Raw genomic sequence first — 18376 nt, forward strand, 5'->3', positions numbered from 1 at the left:
AACTCTGTCTGTCTGTCTGTCTGTCTGTCTGTCTGTCTGTCTGTCTGTCTGTCTGTCTGTTACGCTTTCCCGCTTAAACCTCGCAACCGATTTTGATGAAATTTGGCATAGAGATAGTTTGAGTCCCGGGAAAGAACATAGGATAGTTTTTATCCCGGTTTTTGAAACAGGGACGCGCGCGATAAAGTTTTTCTGTGACAGACAAAATTCCACGCGGGCGAAGCCGCGGGCGGAAAGCTAGTTATTTTATAAAATGGTGTTATTTCAAGAATCGTTGAACCGATTTAAAAGAAATTTAGTAGGAACACAATAATTTGTGATCATGGCAAGGACATGGAGGGGGGGATGCCAAAGATGCCAAACTCTCTCTTTGATGACATTACGGTATAAAGTTACAAATAACAACACCAACTACAAAGTACTTCTGCTTAAAAACTTGAAATCGACCGCCCTTCCGCCACTGTAACGCATTGTAACGTTTTTCAAGACCTCCTCTCCCCCCAGATTGCATTACGTAACACTAGAACGCCCCCTTAGCAACAAATACCACTTCTCACTTTAAAAAAACGCTATTTTTGTTTTCACCCACCAGAATGGGTGATAATGGGTAAAAACCGGTTTTTACCCAAATCACCCAGTTTAAACCCAATCGGGTGAAATGGGTTTTTACCCACTACCCATCTCTACCGCCGGCGCCGGGTTTCTCCATACCCGGCAACCGAGGCCTCCGCCGAAGACAGACCACGCAGAAGCAGAGCACCACGTTCCACATCTCCTTACACACATAGGGACATCATGAGAGCTACCAAGGCCCGCATTATGAATTAGTTTTATTATGCTTCCTGATCACCCTGTAAGAAACCTAAATCAGCAGTGTGAGTAATAGTGGTAATAGGTAATAGTAAGTTACACTGCTGATCCATGTTTCTTACGTTATAGCGTATAGGTAGGTATAGGTACTTACACCTACCTAACTTCTATGCAAGTTGTATTATACAATAGCTTAGTATCTATGTCCTATGACCACAAGTCGTGGCTACATCTAGGACTCTAGGGTGTTGCTTTGATAAGGACATTATTAAAATGGCACTGCTCAAGTTTGGGCTTTATTGAAACAAAAGACATCGAGCTTTTGAGTTTTTGTTTTGTTAACTTCGTTTTTTTTTCAATGCCTGTTACGCCAGCGAGTGTAAAATAAAAAAAATAGCAACCAGGAAAATACCAAAGTTTCTATTATAAAAATAGGACATTTTATCCTGAGTTAGGTCTTGTAAATAATTAAAAGACGCTGGAATTTTACACGATCCCTATGCACAATTTTACACGTTCCTTAAAAATCCGCGTGCCATGATGATGAGAGATGCATGAGATCTTGATCAGTGACGGCTCAATCTTTTTTTATTAAATCTCTGATCTGTCAATGTCAAACAGTTTAGTGATGGGCCAACTCGGAAAAAACAAAACTCGATTTATCCCGAGTTAAAATCCACATAACTCGGGTTGAACTCGAGTTACGTAACTCGAGTTAATTGGATGGACAAGTAATTTTTTTTTAATTTTTACTAGTTTATTCCCTCAGCTTCGCATTAATAGTTCAAAAAATTGGATCTGCATTTTCCACTATCTGAAATGGCTGCAAATCTTTGACTATCAGATTAATTAAAGCGTTATCACCAGAATTTTGCGATATTTTTTTTACTAAAGACCTTAACCTTTTTAAGGAGGCTCAACATCCAATGTGGTTGTCGATACCAGTGACTGCGATGAATGTTTGTTATGAATTATTGAATAAACGAACATAGTCTCACTCAAATGATCGGCAAAATTCGCTCTATGTCGGTTCCATTCGGTTCACGAACTCGACTCGAGTTAGAGAGAATTCAACTCGAGTGGGTTCGAGTTACGCCCAACTCGAGTTAACTCGAGTTACTTACTCGAGTTGACCATCACTAAAACGGTTATTGTCTGTGGTTGTTTTGTTGCGTCACTTCATTGTCGTGTCAGTCTTATTTATTTGTAAATTTCTGGATTTGTACATGTTTGTAAGTTCTTTTCATAACAAAAACCGTTATTTTTAATAGTTCTGATCCCATAAACTTGCGAATCATGATGAATACAAACAATTTATAACCTACAACCGTAGTTTTTTTCATATAGAAGAGCTGGATTTTCATAATTTAAAGTTCAACAAATCAAGTCGGAAACCACGGCGTCGAAAAAAACTGACGAAACTGCTCTTACGGAAGCAGAGAATCGATACAAGGTAAATACCACGACAGTGTTTTACTGGGTTTGGTGTATGTATAGTAATCACAATAAATCTGAAGTTGTAATAGTTTATTGGACTGTATTTCAGATGCCAGCAGCCAGCTTTGGTTCTTTAGCACAGTTGTCCGCCAATGGAGATTGCGGCATCAAAGATGTTTGGAATCATAACCTTCATGAGGAATTTGAGATCATTAGACAGGTACAATAGATGAATTAACATTCATCAACAATTTATAGATAATGACTTTTTAATCACCATCCAAAGATATTTTAAATAATTAAAAAACTCCTAAAATATAAAAAATATTACAGGTTGTTCAAAAGTATCATTGGGTGGCCATGGACACAGAGTTTCCTGGAGTAGTGGCAAGACCGATTGGCGAATTTAGATCCACAGCTGATTATCAATATCAACTTCTGAGGTATTTAAAGCTGGATTAAAATTTGTTTACTTTTTATTCCATTCAATACAAAAAAAATATCTAACCACATAATTATTTTTCAGATGTAATGTTGATCTATTGAGAATCATTCAATTAGGTCTTACATTTATGGATGAGAATGGTAAAACACCTCCAGGGATCACCACATGGCAGTTCAACTTCAAATTTAACTTACAGTAAGTGATAGCTATAGTAACAAGCTTTTCTAAATTACCTTTGAAACCTTTTCTAAATTTTGACATATTTCAGGGAAGATATGTATGCCCAGGACTCCATTGATTTACTACAGAATTCAGGTCTACAATTTCGAAAGCATGAAGAAGATGGCATAGAACCATTGGAATTTGCAGAACTACTGATGTCATCAGGTACATAATTTAATAAATGGAAAGGTTACTTAATGCAGAAGTAATTAAAATATCATTTCACTACTTTAATACTAAATATTGCATGCATTATACTTTACCATACAATATCAATTATTTTGTGTTTACAGGACTTGTACTAATTGACAACATTAAATGGTTGAGTTTCCACTCTGGATATGATTTTGGTTACCTATTGAAACTACTTACTGATCAAAACCTCCCACAAGATGAAAATGATTTCTTCGAAAGCTTACGACTCTATTTTCCAACAGTCTATGATGTGAAGGTATTTCAACATTTTATATGTATTAAAATGTAATCAATGTTTTATTTTTTCAAATATAAGAACTTACCACATTAGGAAGGCATAATGACTATTTTAAATTGAAACATACTTTGACCACTAGTTTATAATGTATGGAAATGTAATTTCAAACTATTGTAACTTTCATTAGTTAAGAGATGGATATCTTTACAATTTGTTTACGTTTTTCAGTACCTAATGAAATTGTGCAAGAACTTGAAAGGTGGTCTGCAGGAGGTGGCTGATCAACTTGAACTGCGACGTGTCGGTCCACAACATCAGGCAGGATCTGATTCTCATCTGACCGGAATGGCATTCTTTAAAATTAAAGAGGTAAGCTTAATTTAACTATTACTGCTGTATCTAATTTGGCAGGTAATTCAAAATCTTAATTATAACTCTCAGTATTTGTCAAATGACTCAGATTGACCTACATTCTTCCATTGTGTAAGTTATGTACATATTAACAAATTTTCTCGCTTACATGTTAATAACAATAATGGTTTTTCTTTTTCTTCCAGATATTTTTTGATGACAACATTGAAAGTTCAAGTGGTCACTTGTACGGTCTAGGTGCCCCATTCTCTGTGAATGTGAACAACTTCCAAGACAACGGAGAGAATGGTAACTCCTCTTGATCCGGGGACTCTGTGTGTGCGAACAGGCAGACGCCGCAGCCGCGCTTGTTCCACCTAAAGGAGTGATTCAGCAATCACCTTTGTGCAGTGTACATAACTATGAACAAATAGACATTTATCATCAGGTTTTCATCAGAAATTGCTCCAAGTTTGTATGTTGTACCAATACCTTATTTACTCTGACTATAATGAGTCGAACCTACATGTTTTGGTATTAGAAATAGTGCAAGGAAACTAATGTTTTTATTTTTATACTATGTTAGCATGTACATAGCTAGATGATCTGTTTAATTTAGGGTTTCATTAGAGAATTATCACTAAAAAGTACCGCATCGTGACGTCACAATATGCACGTAACACAAAAGTTCTACTAAACTTGCATCCAAGACTATGCTGATACTGCTTTAATTTAGATTAAACAATATTTTTTTAATTAACTTACATGTTGGTGTGACTCAATATCACAGAGTTGAGAGTGTTGTGTAATAAAGTTACAATTAGTGTACCTGAATTAAAATGAATTGATCTTTATTAATATTTTGATACTAATAGTAACTTTAGATGTGTTTTAATTCCTATTGAATTTATCTAAGATCAAATTAAAAGTGTTATAAAATTGATAGTCATAAAATTTTTATTCTAAATTGTAAATAGACTCATAATCATCTTGAATCTTTATTATGTGGTCCTTTTTTTGATTTGACAATGATATTTTAATGAATTTTAATAATGGATTTATGATAATGAACTAGTATACGTATTTGATACATAATAATATAGTTTAAGTAACTTTCTTTTTTAGCCTGTACGATTATTTTTATGGTCCTTTTAAGAATACTTTGTATCTATTGGCTTAACAAATAGCAAAGGTGATAAAAGAATTTTCCTAAACGCAGATTTTCATTTCATTACCACTGTTAGGTTTTCCCTTACTGTGTTATGATAATACAGTTGCCTGCTCAGTTTACATGCAAAATAGATAAGTTCTGATGGTTAATAAAGTCAAAACCATCTTTAATGAAGTCATAACTTCAACTAGGACTTTATTAGTAATTTCCTCTCACTTGTCGTAAGAGGACTTATAATATATTACAAAAACAGATCCACGACAAGCATGAGAGTAATCATTTGACTGAACTATACCCTCAAAAGCCCTGGCTGTATGCACAAATGCTTTTGACTTGTATAAGTACAAAAAAGCAAGAAACTGTCAATGTCATTCTCACTCATTCATCAGCTGTTTGTTGTCTGTGGTCAACTTGCAGTATTTTGTGCGGCGTTTTTGAGCTAAATATTGAAAGGAATTAAACCGCATTACAAATTGCATTACGTTTTTGGCCTCTTGTACTCATAGTTAAAGTAAAAAGTTACCTAAATACTCGCAAACACGGCTTCTATTCAGTACGAAGAGGTTAAATTTAAAACGGATAACTATCTTTTAGAGGTGTATAATTTCGCCTATCTTAAATATTTAGCTTGTATCAATTGGTGTTTAACCTCTTAACCAACTAGATATCTCATTTTTTAATATTTCAAGATGCCTGCTGCTAGTTTTGGGTCCCTTGTTACAAGTGCACTGAAAGAGGATTGTGCCATCAAAAATGTCTGGAATCACAATCTTCACGAGGAATTTCATGTCATCCGGCAGGTACCTACATAATCTATTGCTTTATTGAGATATATTTACACGTTTATTATTACTAAAAACACAATTTGGATCTACAAAGTCAATACTTTTTTATGTACAGCTTTCTCTCAGAGTAGAGATTTATTTTTCTACTATATGCTAAAAGCTAAATAACACTGGTTGTGGACACAGCAGTGTGAAATGTTAAAACTTTAAATTTTCAGGTTGTTCAGAAATTTCACTGGGTTGCAATGGATACAGAGTTCCCTGGTGTTGTTGCAAGACCTATTGGAGAATTCAGATCTACTGCTGACTACCAGTACCAATTATTAAGGTAATTATCCTAATCAACATTGAACTGGGACCATCTAGAAATTATTGTAATGGTGTGGCTTAATGCTTTCAGATGTAATGTGGATCTGCTGAGAATCATACAACTAGGTCTTACCTTCATGGATGAAAGTGGCAAAACTCCTCCGGGCTGCACAACATGGCAATTCAACTTTAAGTTTAATCTACAGTGAGTATTCAAACCTATTTAAGATCTGTACTGAACACATGTTAATCTATTTTAAATTAAAAGAGTTCAATTTCAAAAATTAAGATTGATTAGTTAAAAATTATTATACCCAACAATTCAAGGGACTAATTGGGGAATTATGAAACCATTCTCTAATGCATTTGTATTTTAGGGAAGATATGTATGCCCAAGATTCTATTGATTTATTACAAAATTCTGGGTTGCAATTCAGAGAACATGAAGAACATGGCATTGAACCTTTGGAATTTGCAGAGTTACTGATGTCATCAGGTAAGGATCCTTTCAAAGCAAAAATTAAAACATCTAAGTAAATATTAAAAAATATCTTAAAAATCTAAACCAAATTCTCTTTTTCAGGAATAGTGCTCATGGATAATATCAATTGGTTGAGTTTTCATTCTGGATATGATTTTGGCTATTTATTAAAACTTCTCACAGACCAAAACCTACCCCAAGAAGAAAATGACTTTTTTGATAGTCTGCGTCTATATTTCCCTACAGTTTATGATGTCAAGGTAAGTTTATAAATTTAAAAAATAAAAAGTCCTTCAGGTTTTTTATTTTTTTTTTTTATTTTAATACACACATATCTATCTTGATCTATTTTCAGTATCTGATGAAATTGTGCAAAAACCTAAAGGGTGGTTTGCAAGAAGTAGCAGACCAACTTGAACTGCGGCGAGTAGGACCACAGCACCAAGCCGGCTCAGACTCCCATCTCACAGGAATGGCATTTTTCAAAATAAAAGAGGTAAACAAATCTGCATAGATTTTAAGTCTATTATTTATCTATTACATTTTTTGAGTTATTTAACTAGAATTATAATAATTAATCTTTTTTTAATAAGATTATTGCTCTTTTCAGATATTCTTTGATGGCAACATTGAAAGCACAAGTGGTCACCTTTATGGATTAGGTGCACCCTTTTCTACTAATGTCAACAATTTCCAAGATAATGGAGAGAATGGAAATTCGTCTTGATCGGCCGAGTCATTAGTGTAATTTTAACACCACAACCACAAGTGTTCCATTTACTGGAGTGAACTTGAGTAAAATTGTGATTATGTTATGTACCTAACATGTGCAGGATGATTATTTTTTTCAATGTGAGGAACATAGACTGTTACACTGCATAGTATTTTTTTTTATTTAAATAAGGGTATATTAATGTTTTATTGATGCAAAATTTCAACAATGCTACAACACTGTTCAACCACTGTTACTTCCACAGGCACATCCTATTATAGAACAGTGTTGTAGAACAGTATTTACGAGGGGAATGTCTAAATACATAATTCTACCAATTCTCGTTTAGATATTTTCGTAGCTTGAGATGAATCCCTCTGAGTCAGGCCAAAGTTATAAATTCTGTAAGTTGAGCTAGGTAATCTTTAAGTATTATTAAGATTTAATTCTTATACATATTTATAAATAGGAATCTACCTTGACATTGTGATAATGAAGGCATGAATGAAGCTAGTCAGCACTTGTAAGTGATTAGATTGTTACGATTTTAAAATTTAATATCGGCTTAGATTTCAAAATTAATATAAGAAAAAAAATGTCATTACCTATTTCTTTGAAACAAGCTAGCACGCCATACAAATCTGTTTAGTAATTAAAATCAAAAGAATGATCGTGCCAGCTTTTTTGAAGCTAGGTAAGCCGTCTTGTACAGATAGTTTAATAAAATACGGTTTATAATATACAACTGTCTATTCACTTTGCCCAAAACCCAAAAAACTTTAATTCAGGACTTCATTTGCCCGCGTCGTGGTAGAACTTGATATATGATAATTACGAGATAACAGTATGAAATAAAAGGCTAGATATTGATAAAATTCACTTTATTTTTTGTATAAACTGACAGAAACCTTTTCATGTCAATGGACATTATTATGGTAGGCAATCATTTAGCAATCAATACTTTAGGGAATGTTAAAATCTTCCTAATCTTCGATTTTCAATCTTGCTATTTGTTTTGCAATAATCAGTATTGATCCTAACCACACTCAAGATCAATGCAAGTGTAAAAGTAATAAAATAAATTTAAATTCAATTCAGTTTACCGTGTGTGTAAAAACATGCAACTGGGACCCTCTCACATAATAACTGTATTATGTTATGGTTTCATTTCTTCTTTTTCTTTTGCTTCTGTGCATTGTCGGGAGTATTCTCTGCTTTGCGCTTCCCAGCGTTCGCGCCTTTATTGGCATTCCCGCCAGGAGTATTCTGATTTGCATTTCCACTTTTTTTCTTTTTCTCGGCGCGTTCTTTTTCTTCCAATTCCTGATTTTCTCTCTCAATTAATGTGATAAGGGTGTTACATCTGAAAGAAATGAAATGTGACAGATAAAATTAACACCAACACTCAAAACATAACAAATGGCTTATAATTAATAGATTACGCAATTAAAACTGTTAAGTTTATTTGTAATACCTCAACTACATTATGTACTCGCTTCGACGCGTTGTAGACGCGCGATCTAGTTAGCCGAATAATGTAATCAGAAGCTTCGTGTTCAAACTTCGGAGCACTTCGAGTCTTTTGACTAGGGCGCAAATACCGACAACTTTTGGAAGTCAGGTGAGGCGAGGCTAGTTTACTCTGGTTCGAAATGAAGTGCGTGACTACACTATCTACTTCGATTAACATCATGAGTAGTGTAGCTAAGTATCACGTTTATTACTCTGCCTAATGCCTAAAGTCCGGTCGCCGAGCAGTTAGAATTTCGTCCAATGACCCCAAGCTACCTATACTTATCGCTCGCGCGTAATCATATTGCTGCCGCGACTGTGCGACGGGCGGCCGCAGTGAGTGTGCGAGCGCAACAGCAATATAATTACGCGTGAGCGATAAGGATGGGTAGGTTCGGGTCATTGGACGAAATTCTATGTGCTCGGCGACCGGACTTTAGCCCCCAGAGGATGATGACACGCACCTGCGCTGCAGCTCGACGGCGGTGCGCGACTTGAGGAACCAGTCGAAGCGGAACTGCGGCGCCGCGTGCACGGCAGCGCGCAGCTCCTCATACACGTTCTCCTTGTCGAAGCCCAGCTTGTGCAGCATGCACACCAGGAACCTGGAACCAATGTGGACATTTAATTTAGCTCCTGCTTCAAAAGTTCGCTTGTTTCAGCCAAATGACTGCTGGACAAAGAACTGAAGGATTCCCTACATTTTTAAAGAGCAAGAGAAAGACCTGTGTTTACAATACAACCATCGCGTTTTTTTGAGCGAATGTTTTTTATTCCGAAAATATCGAAATTAAATACAGTGTAATCAGGATTAGTATGATTCTCGTTGTTTGCCTTAAAGATACTCTGCTAAGTACATGGGCCTAGAACGCGTGAAACACATAAAACTTAGATAATTTACCTGTCCTCTTCTTCCACATAATTTTTGCCTTTATTTGTACCATATGAGATTCTCAACTGATGGAACGGTGCTCTATAGCGGGCCATCTTCGCATCTAACGCTTTCTTTATTGAGGCTCTTCTCTGTATCTTTGCTTCTCCCCTTTCGATCTGTCCCATGATACGGTCCACATCTTGAAGTTCGTGACATCTTTCCCAGAACACAGCTGAATATTCCATCACCTGAACAAATGAAGTTATAAAACAATTAATATTATTTATATCCAGATTGATTCGATCACGCAGGGAAACTCCAAGCATGGCCCGCTCCATCGCCCTTTGGGTGACCTTGAGCCTTCTTATGAGGCCCATAGTAAGCGACCACGTTTCAGATCCATAAATCAACACTGGCAGCACACACTGCTCGAAGACTTTTGTCTTGAGACACTGCGGTATTTCGGACGTGAGTATATTGGAGAGGAGGAGGAGGACAACCAAAGTGACCGACATAGCTCGCAGAATTGCTAAAACCAAGTGGCAGTGGGCGGGGCACATAGCTCGTAGAGACGATGGCCGTTGGGGCAGAAAAGTTCTCGAGTGGCGACCACGGGCTGGAAGACGTAGCGTGGGCAGGCCTCCTACTAGGTGGACCGACGATCTCGTAAAGGTCGCGGGAAGAGCCTGGATGCGGGCAGCGCAGGACCGTGCATTGTGGAAAACCTTGGAGGAGGCCTTTGTCCAGCAGTGGACGTCATTTGGCTGAAACGAACGAACGAACGATATCCAGATTGATTTATTATTTTGATGTTAAAACTCAAAAATTGTTAAATTCTACAGGCAATCATAACTACATTAAAGTCTTTACCTCTTCTGGTGTCTTTCCTTCAACATCTTTAGCAATGTTTTCAATGTCGTCTCTGCCATATTTCTCGTTAGCTTTGATGAACTGGTTGAAATCTCGTTTTGTCCAATTTGTGAACCCTATAAAAATATTTTGCTATTAGCGAACTATCAATGAAATACAGATAAAAGTAATAAAATTGTATAAAATAACCTTGAGTTAAAAGTTGTTCCTTCTCCTGAATCTCTTCTTCGGAAAGCGCTTCGGCGTCGTCAATTTTGCGTTGCTCTTCTCTCTGAATTTTTGCAGCATCTGGCCCCAATTCAGGATTACGAGGCACCTTGTACCTAATAAACATTTGTAATTATTGAGATGTAAATCATAACGTGGTCTGATTGTAGAATTCAGGCAAAAGCTTAAACTTCTTTATTATTAGGTAACTAGCTTTCTACCCGCGGCTTCGCCCGCGTGGAATTTTGTCTGTCACAGAAAAACTTTATCGCGCGCGTCCCCGTTTCAAATACCGGGATAAAAACTATCCTATGTCCTTTCCCAGGATTCAAACTATCTCTATGCCAAATTTCATCAAAATCGGTTCAGTGATTAAGGCGTGAAAGCAAGACAGACAGACAGAGTTAATTTCGCATTTATGTTTTGAGTTACAAGTAAAAATGTTATGATACCATACCCTAGAGTTTTTCTGTAGTGGTAAATTTCTTGATCAAGAAGTTCAAAGAGTCGGGGCGGGAAGAACTGGAAATCTTGCACGATCGGCTGCTTCGGGGGTCTCGGAGCCTAAAGGAGCAAACAAGAAAACGTCAAATATTACAAGGCAAAATAAATGAGTATGATAGATGTATAATGTAATAAAATATGAGAGGAAAGTACATAAATACAGAAGCATACTTAAGTGTAATTTTAAGAAGCAAAAACCACCAATTATTATTGTTACTATAAGTAATCACCTACTGCAATAGTATAAAGAGCTAATAAAAAGATAATACATAGATGAGTGAATGACGTATCTGATAAACATAACAACCACCACCAAAATAGAATGAACTTCAAACCTGGCCATTTAGCTCTTTACACTTATTTACCTGTACCTTGGGCGCCTTGGGTTCGGAGACACGGAGTGCCTCCCTGAAGTATGCGTCTACCGCATAGTTCGCTTTGCGCTCACGTTTCGGGGGCTCGATCCAGCTACCCATGGGAATAACTTTCTGTTTCTCCCTATAATCCTCACCTGCCAATAAAAGCTCATCAGTTGGGATGTTTTGTTAAACAATCTAAATAATAACTTAAATACATACCTTCGAATTGATATACCGAATCGGTTGCCGCGCCGGGAGTGTCCATAGAAAATGCTCTCAATGAGGACTCTCCTAGACTCTCTAATTTTTGCTTAAGTTCTTCAGTCTACAATATTTAAAAACATTTTACAATCACATTTCATCAAAGCATTCATGAATTTTAGTGAAGCATTAATACAAGTTACCTTAACTTCTCCCTTAGCCAATATGGTATCGATATCTTCATCAGTGATTTCAGAATCTTTTGACGAAAAGACGTGGTTTGCACCATGTCTAATCATGTTGAGCATTTCATCTTTGTTTAACTGATTTTTAGTGTCAACTAGTCGGCCAGACTGAATAACCAGTTTGTCCAATCTTAGTTTCACTTCAGCACGCTCAACAATTTTTTCTTCAACTGTATTGTCTGTTATAAGACGAAACACGCGCACCTAGAATATTGAAACAGTAAGCTTTTGGTCGGCAAGAATCTACATTTGAAATGTTCAACTAACAAACAGACAGAAATAAGTACAAACCTGTTTCATCTGTCCTATACGATGAGCTCTGTCCATGGCTTGCAAATCCATCTGTGGGTTCCAATCAGAGTCATAGATGATGACTACATCGGCTGATGTTAAATTAATACCAAGACCACCAGCTCTTGTAGACAACATGAATACAAACTTTTCACTTCCTTCAGCATTATACTCTTCAATTTGTCTATTTCTATCTTCATGAGGCGTTTGACCGTCCAAGCGGCAGTACTGAAAGAAAATTAATGTGTTAGTAATGGATAATGATGATCATAATTGGCATAACACAGTGCGTGTGAATAGGGTGAGTTTAAAAGTGCTTAAAATAATCAAAAACTCACTTTGTACTGTCTCCAGAGACAATAATCTTCCAAAATATCCAACATTCTTGTCATTTGAGAGAATATGAGCACTCTGGAGCCCTGCTCTCTAAGTTTAGGCAGCAGCTTATCGAGGATGGCCAGTTTGCCGCAGTTGTACACCAAGTGCTCGTCCGTGGTGTAAGGCGGGCCGGGCTCGGCGCCGTCGAACAAATACGGGTGGTTGCAACATTTACGCAACTGCATCAAAATATTTTGTAACCTCATTTTCTCAACTTTTCCAGCACCATTCACTGGAAAATTCAACAATCATTAGCACTGTGGCAATTACAGTGAATTATCAGTTGGACCCATTTATGCAAACAAGAACCAACCCACAGCAAGGTGGTTTCGAGAAAATGAGACTTTTGTAAAAAGAGTGCGCAAAATGCATACATAATATATAAATGAATGATTACTTGTTAATCTTATGTGGGATACTGCAGCCTATCTAGGAATATCAGATTTATAAATTTTGTAAAGTTAAAGTTAAATTAAATCGTTAAAAACCGGTTGGTTCTTTCTTGCAAAAACATTTTTTGTTGCTTAGTTCCTTCTTGCAAAATGGATGTAAGATTTCATTGTTGTGATATATCTAAAATTAAAAGTCATTCTATATAAAATATAGATTTTAATGCCTTTTATTAGATAGTGAATTGGAATCACGAACCCTTCAAACTAAAATCACTATTATTATCGTCTTCTACCTCAAAATCGATAGGCCCGGTAATACTGTCGATATGGTCTTCTATGTTGCTGCTTTTCAGGGTTTTGTAGAAATTGTGTGTGTCGTTTTGGTATTAGATGCAGAATACTTTTAATATTCTGTTAGTTTAGCCTCAGATATAGCTTTTCCTGTAAGCTAAAGTAAGTCCATGTCATTTTTTGTCATCACGGCCTTGCTTCTGATATTTTTCTGTATATTAACTTCTTTGTGCCGTGTGGGAACGGCCATAAAGAATAAGTACTCTTCCCTACCAGGAACAGCGTGTCATGAATGGCGTATCGTAAGAGGCGACAAAAACTCCTGCAGCATCGGACGGATATCTAGCCCTGGCAATCTTTAACACTCGCACACTGCGGACTGACATGAGGCTCGCCGAACTCGAAGAAGAACTGAGCAGGTTGCGGTGGGATATCGTAGGATTATATGAAGTCCGAAGAGAGTGGGAGGACACCATAATCCTCAAATCCGGAAATCTGTTCTATTTCCGGCAGGGCGACCAGCAGTCCTAGGGTGGTGTCGGATTTATCGTCCACAAGTCCCTTGTCAACAACGTGGTCCAGATCGAGTGTTTCGGCGTAGCGTAACTTATACTCAGAATCACCAAACGGTATTCGCTGGAGGTCATACAGGTATATACATACGCACCGACCACGGAACACCCCAACGACGAAGTAGATACTATGTATGAGGATATTTTCAGAGCCATTCATACCTCCCGGTCCCATTTTACCGTTATGATGTGGGACTTCAACGCGAAGCTGGGTAAACGAAGCGATAGTGAGCTGAAAGTGGGGCAATTTGGGCACAGCCACAGTAGCCAGCCAGCAGGTGGCCGACTGCTGGCTGGCTTTATGGAGAGGGAGAGCCTCTTTATGATGTACTCCTTCTTCAGGAAGCCAAAGCAGAGAAAGTGGATATGGCTGCATCCCAATGGCGCTATAAAAAATGAGATCAACTTCATCTTGTCGACGAAGAAGCATATATTAAATGATGTATCTGTGATCAACTCGGTCAAAACAGGAAGTGATCAACGAATGGTAAGAGGCACATTGAATGTCAGACCCAAACTCGAGAGGTATCGACTGATGAATTCTACGCTCCGCGCAGCGTCCATCCAACTAAAACCCCGAAAGCTTTCAGCTCGAGTTGCAAAATCGTTTCGAATGTCTAGGAGATTGAGAAAATGTGGACGAATACAATGACAGGTTCGTGGAAATTGTTCAAACGACCAGTAGTGTGGACAATTGGGTCTAAGATCTTTAAAAACCGTCGTTCAAAAGGAACCAAAAAGATCTCTGACTTCACCAATAAACTTATGGAAGAGTGACGAAACTTGGTTCTGCAGTCCTCTGAAGATGCTGCTCGGTATTGGCGTCTTAACAGACAGATTTCCAAGTCTTTGACTCGCGACCTACCCCAATATAATACAGACCGTATAAAAGAGGCGAATGAGCGTAATAAGGGCTCTAACTAAAGTGTTCGAATGAGATCTGTCTGTTGGCCAAAGCCTACTGACCAAGCTGAAGACCGAGGATGGCAGAGACATCTCGTCGGGGCTTGAGTTATTGAAAGAGGTTGAGAAGTTCTACGGATAATTATACACGAGTGTACATACACCTGTCACAAATCTAGCTGAAAACCCAAGAGCTAGATTGACCCGACACTATACCAAAGATATCCCGGACGTCAGCCTGTTCGAGATTAGAATGGCTCTCAAACAGCTGAAAAATAACAAGGCACTGAGTGATTATGGAATCACGGCTGAGCTTCTGAAAGCAGAGGACGCCGGTACTAAAGATTCTTCAGAAGCTGTTTGATTCTGTCATCCTTGAGCAAAAAAACGCCTACGGCATGGCACAGTAATGTGGTGATACTCTTCTTCAAAAAGGGCGACATAACCTTGTTGAAGAATTATAGACCCATCTCACTTCTGAGCCATGTCTACAAGCTGTTTTCGAGAGTCATCGAGAGTCGTCTCATTCATAAGCTGTCAACGTCGTTATTTCATTTTGAAGAACAGGCTAAGGTCATAGATCATACTATTCATACTACTTCGTTTCATCTTTTTCGAGTAGAGATTTTCAATGCATAAATTTATTCATCAAATTTTGTTATTATTAAGACATTTTTTATGATAAAGGTACAAACGCAACGATAAGAACGGATTTTTTATTTTTAAATAGCTTAATTTTAACACTATCAAGAACTATGCTACATGGTTCCTTCAAGACTAACCTGATTTCCACTAAGCAAACAATCTTTGGTTCTGTTTAGTTATAAAAATTTTGTAACAATTTTTGCTAAATGGAACCAACCAACATTGGTTCTAGTTTGCATAATTAGTTTAAATAAGTGCTTAGGGACCATGCTGTATAGTTCTTTATAGTTTTTAAAAGTTGGCCAAAGCGGGTTGGTTCCGCAAGTGACAGGCTGTATCTCTGTTGTTAGTCGTTAAAAATGTACCATAATTTTTTTTAAGATAGAATGCGTTATTTGAGCGCCATCTATGTACTTAACTCAATTTCACTCAAAGTGTGGGTTGGTTCCTGTTTGCATAAATGGGTCCAGTTGCTCAACACAAAAATTTCTTTTCTCTAGTCATAACTTTGCATACACTTACCAACATCAATATCTTTCATCAAAACCTTTGTATACCACTCTCTTTGCATTTTGCTCAAACCCACATAAACTTTGACCTCCTTTTTGGGTTTCAGTTTTTTTTCTACTTCAGATTTCAAACGTCTCAGTAAAAATGGTCTTAAAACGGCATGTAAACGTGAAACCAACTGGTTATCTCCCAAAGCAGCATTTGTGTTGAACCATGAGTCGAAATCCTAAAATTATCAATATTATTAAAAGGTATTTCCACAACAACATCTACCGTACATGAATAATTATGGTCCATTACAACTTTACTTACATCTGAGCTGTTAAAAACATCAGGCAAGAGGAAATTCAAAAGTGCCCACAACTCATGAAGATTATTTTGTAGAGGGGTTCCAGTCAGAAGCAATCTGTTCATGCTTTTAAACTCTCTCAACAGTTCCGAAAGCTTGGACTTTTCATTCTTGATTCGATGAGCTTCATCAATAACCATGTATCTCCAGTTGAATTTTTTAAACACTGATTTTTCTCTAATAATCATTTCATATGATGTTATACAGACATCCCAATTCCCAGGCATCAAGGTTTCTCTGATAAAAGTATTCTGTAAAACAATAAAATAATATAATTAGTTCCAGAACTAATACACTTACGTCTTGAACACAGGTGAGTTGTGGCAACTGTATTACTTTCTTTTCAATCTGAATTCAGTAGGTATGTAGTAGATTAATATTGATCTTGTTTTTTTCTACATAGATAGTTGCTGACAGTTATTGTTATTCAGTCCCATTTTTTATCCATACAGATTATCAAATAAAGGCAAACACAAAATAGAAAAAAAGACTGACAAGTGTTATTAGCAAATTGTTTCATCATTGTAATGTAATAATAATTGGTACACCTATAAAATATCAAATAAATGCTCAAAAAGTTATAACATTTAACGCCATGATAATTATCAATAAAAATGTTAAATACTAATGTTACTGGATTTAGAAGTATCAATAAATAAATGTTTACCCTTGTTTCTTGGTCACCAATTAGACAGACAGCTTTCAAGGAAGGACACCACTTCTTGAATTCATTCATCCAGTTTGTGAGAGTTGATTTTGGCACTATAACAATATGTGGCCCAGGGACATTTCTGAAAATGTTGTTAATATTGTAGAATTCCAGGAAAAAAATGTATTTGTAGGAATAGTGGTATTTCTATTATACTTACTTGAAATGTTTCATATATCCAAGCAAGGAAATGGTTTGTAGTGTTTTGCCCAGACCCATCTCATCAGCCAATATTCCATTGATTCCATTTTCATACAAAGAGATCATCCAGTTTAGACCACGAACTTGGTAGTCACGCATTTCACCATTTTTGACATAGTGTGGTGAAGCTTCAAAACGAAATATTGTTTTCTGTTTAGTGTTTGTTTCGGCAAGCAATTCTTCATCTTCTTCTTGTTCAGTTTTACGGTGTCGATGGCTGTGGAATAAAGTGATTATATTTTGGACAAGATTATATAGAATTAGATTATACATAATAATATAGAATTGCATTCTTAATTTGTTTAGATTTAAGCATAAAATGGAATGAGGTTAAATTAACAAGCTCAATCTAAGTACTCACTCTCCTGCTCCTCCAGAGGTATCAAGGTCTTTATTCTTTTTTGGTCTTCCTGCTTTAGGTTTTGGTGGGCTGTTTGATTTCGGGGCATTAGTCATGAAATGAGAAAAGATCTCGGTCTGCTTGAGAAGAAAGTCGAACCTTTTAGAACGGTCAGTTTCTATTTTACTTTCGAAATCGCCCTCTTTGCCTCTAGATGAAGTGGTGTCACTGGATGATCCATTCTGTACGAAAAATTATCATTAGCATTATACGAACATCTCTGCTTCTTTATTTAGATGCGCTAAAGAATAAAATAGCACGGTTATGACTTTTACCGAATTATCCCCAACATCTGCCACATCCATTGCTTCTTCGTTTTGCGACATGATAGAAAAAACAGTATTATTCACTAATAACAGCTACTTATCTCAACAATCCTTCTAACATCACGAAAATACGAGTATTCAGTGTAATTATCGGGCGCGAAAATCAGTCACTAGCAAAATATGGCGGCGTCAGCCGGCAATAGACTAAAGATTTATGTCACTGAGCGAGTGAGCGATGAGCCGATGAGCGATACAACAAAGAGCAATCATAGACAAAGTGAGTTCTCGATCCTCGACAATGACAATCGACTGCTTTTGAAATCGTCTCTCTTTTTTAAAAGCTCACGAATCTTGCTATTCGCCGAGAATTCAAAATAAATAAGCTAAATATAGCCTGACCTGAGCCCCGATTACGGTAACTTTTAACGTCTACAATCCAGCCCCCCTAGACAAAACGCACTTTTTGATCGAATCGAAAATCGAATCCGTCAAAACTCCATACAAAAAAGGGGCTTTTCGACCACTTTGCGACTGGTTTGCG

The 18376-nt window shown here is 37.0% G+C and overlaps 3 protein-coding genes across 6 annotated transcripts; 2 read left to right on the forward strand and 1 right to left on the reverse strand.

The window, feature by feature from the left end:
• Positions 1 to 1958: 1958 nt before the first annotated feature.
• Positions 1959 to 4912, forward strand: LOC135073249 (CCR4-NOT transcription complex subunit 7-like). The gene is made up of 9 exons (XM_063967357.1): positions 1959 to 2042; positions 2158 to 2263; positions 2357 to 2467; positions 2581 to 2690; positions 2774 to 2887; positions 2961 to 3079; positions 3208 to 3365; positions 3576 to 3716; positions 3905 to 4912. Exons 3-9 carry the CDS (start codon positions 2357 to 2359, stop codon positions 4019 to 4021), a joined length of 870 nt encoding a protein of 289 aa, XP_063823427.1. The 5' UTR covers positions 1959 to 2042; positions 2158 to 2263; the 3' UTR covers positions 4022 to 4912.
• A 346-nt stretch (positions 4913 to 5258) lies between these two features.
• On the forward strand, positions 5259 to 7901 carry LOC135073616 (CCR4-NOT transcription complex subunit 7-like). 3 transcript variants are annotated; one of them, XM_063967773.1, is made up of 8 exons: positions 5259 to 5465; positions 5559 to 5669; positions 5873 to 5982; positions 6055 to 6168; positions 6341 to 6459; positions 6547 to 6704; positions 6800 to 6940; positions 7055 to 7901. In XM_063967773.1, the coding sequence occupies exons 2-8, from the start codon at positions 5559 to 5561 to the stop codon at positions 7169 to 7171; spliced, it is 870 nt and encodes a 289-aa protein (XP_063823843.1). In that variant the 5' UTR covers positions 5259 to 5465; the 3' UTR covers positions 7172 to 7901. The 3 variants fall into 3 exon arrangements, with proteins under 3 accessions (XP_063823843.1, XP_063823845.1, XP_063823844.1); XM_063967775.1 differs by having other exon boundaries at positions 6401 to 6459; XM_063967774.1 differs by lacking the exon at positions 5259 to 5465 and having other exon boundaries at positions 5472 to 5669.
• Positions 7902 to 8022: 121 nt separating this feature from the next.
• LOC135073250 (chromatin-remodeling complex ATPase chain Iswi) lies at positions 8023 to 18044 on the reverse strand. 2 transcript variants are annotated; one of them, XM_063967360.1, is made up of 17 exons: positions 17845 to 18044; positions 17531 to 17751; positions 17129 to 17386; positions 16927 to 17050; positions 16223 to 16510; positions 15923 to 16136; positions 12558 to 12829; positions 12220 to 12447; positions 11887 to 12132; positions 11702 to 11807; positions 11495 to 11634; positions 11077 to 11183; positions 10602 to 10735; positions 10413 to 10528; positions 9570 to 9790; positions 9133 to 9273; positions 8023 to 8519 (listed from the first exon to the last, which is right to left on the reverse strand). In XM_063967360.1, the coding sequence occupies exons 1-17, from the start codon at positions 17893 to 17895 to the stop codon at positions 8321 to 8323; spliced, it is 3066 nt and encodes a 1021-aa protein (XP_063823430.1). In that variant the 5' UTR covers positions 17896 to 18044; the 3' UTR covers positions 8023 to 8320. The 2 variants fall into 2 exon arrangements, with proteins under 2 accessions (XP_063823430.1, XP_063823429.1); XM_063967359.1 differs by having other exon boundaries at positions 11489 to 11634.
• Positions 18045 to 18376: the final 332 nt, after the last annotated feature.

The sequence above is a fragment of the Ostrinia nubilalis genome, chromosome 7 (genome assembly GCF_963855985.1).
Source record: "Ostrinia nubilalis chromosome 7, ilOstNubi1.1, whole genome shotgun sequence".
Taxonomy (NCBI): domain Eukaryota; kingdom Metazoa; phylum Arthropoda; class Insecta; order Lepidoptera; family Crambidae; genus Ostrinia; species Ostrinia nubilalis.

Excerpts from the sequence above, each read along its gene's own strand:
- LOC135073249 (XM_063967357.1), top strand. The coding sequence starts at position 2,357 with ATGCCAGCAGCCAGCTTTGGTTCTTTAGCACAGTTGTCCGCCAATGGA. Across the intron at positions 2,468-2,580 it reads AATTTGAGATCATTAGACAG|GTTGTTCAAAAGTATCATTG; the intron begins GTACAATAGATG and ends AAAATATTACAG. Across the intron at positions 2,888-2,960 it reads AACTTCAAATTTAACTTACA|GGAAGATATGTATGCCCAGG; the intron begins GTAAGTGATAGC and ends GACATATTTCAG.
- LOC135073616 (XM_063967773.1), top strand. The coding sequence starts at position 5,559 with ATGCCTGCTGCTAGTTTTGGGTCCCTTGTTACAAGTGCACTGAAAGAG. Across the intron at positions 6,460-6,546 it reads AGAGTTACTGATGTCATCAG|GAATAGTGCTCATGGATAAT; the intron begins GTAAGGATCCTT and ends TCTCTTTTTCAG. Across the intron at positions 6,705-6,799 it reads CTACAGTTTATGATGTCAAG|TATCTGATGAAATTGTGCAA; the intron begins GTAAGTTTATAA and ends ATCTATTTTCAG.
- LOC135073250 (XM_063967359.1), bottom strand. The coding sequence starts at position 17,895 with ATGTCGCAAAACGAAGAAGCAATGGATGTGGCAGATGTTGGGGATAAT. Across the intron at positions 16,137-16,222 it reads ATGTTTTTAACAGCTCAGAT|GATTTCGACTCATGGTTCAA; the intron begins GTAAGTAAAGTT and ends TGATAATTTTAG. Across the intron at positions 10,736-11,076 it reads CACTACAGAAAAACTCTAGG|GTACAAGGTGCCTCGTAATC; the intron begins GTATGGTATCAT and ends AATGTTTATTAG.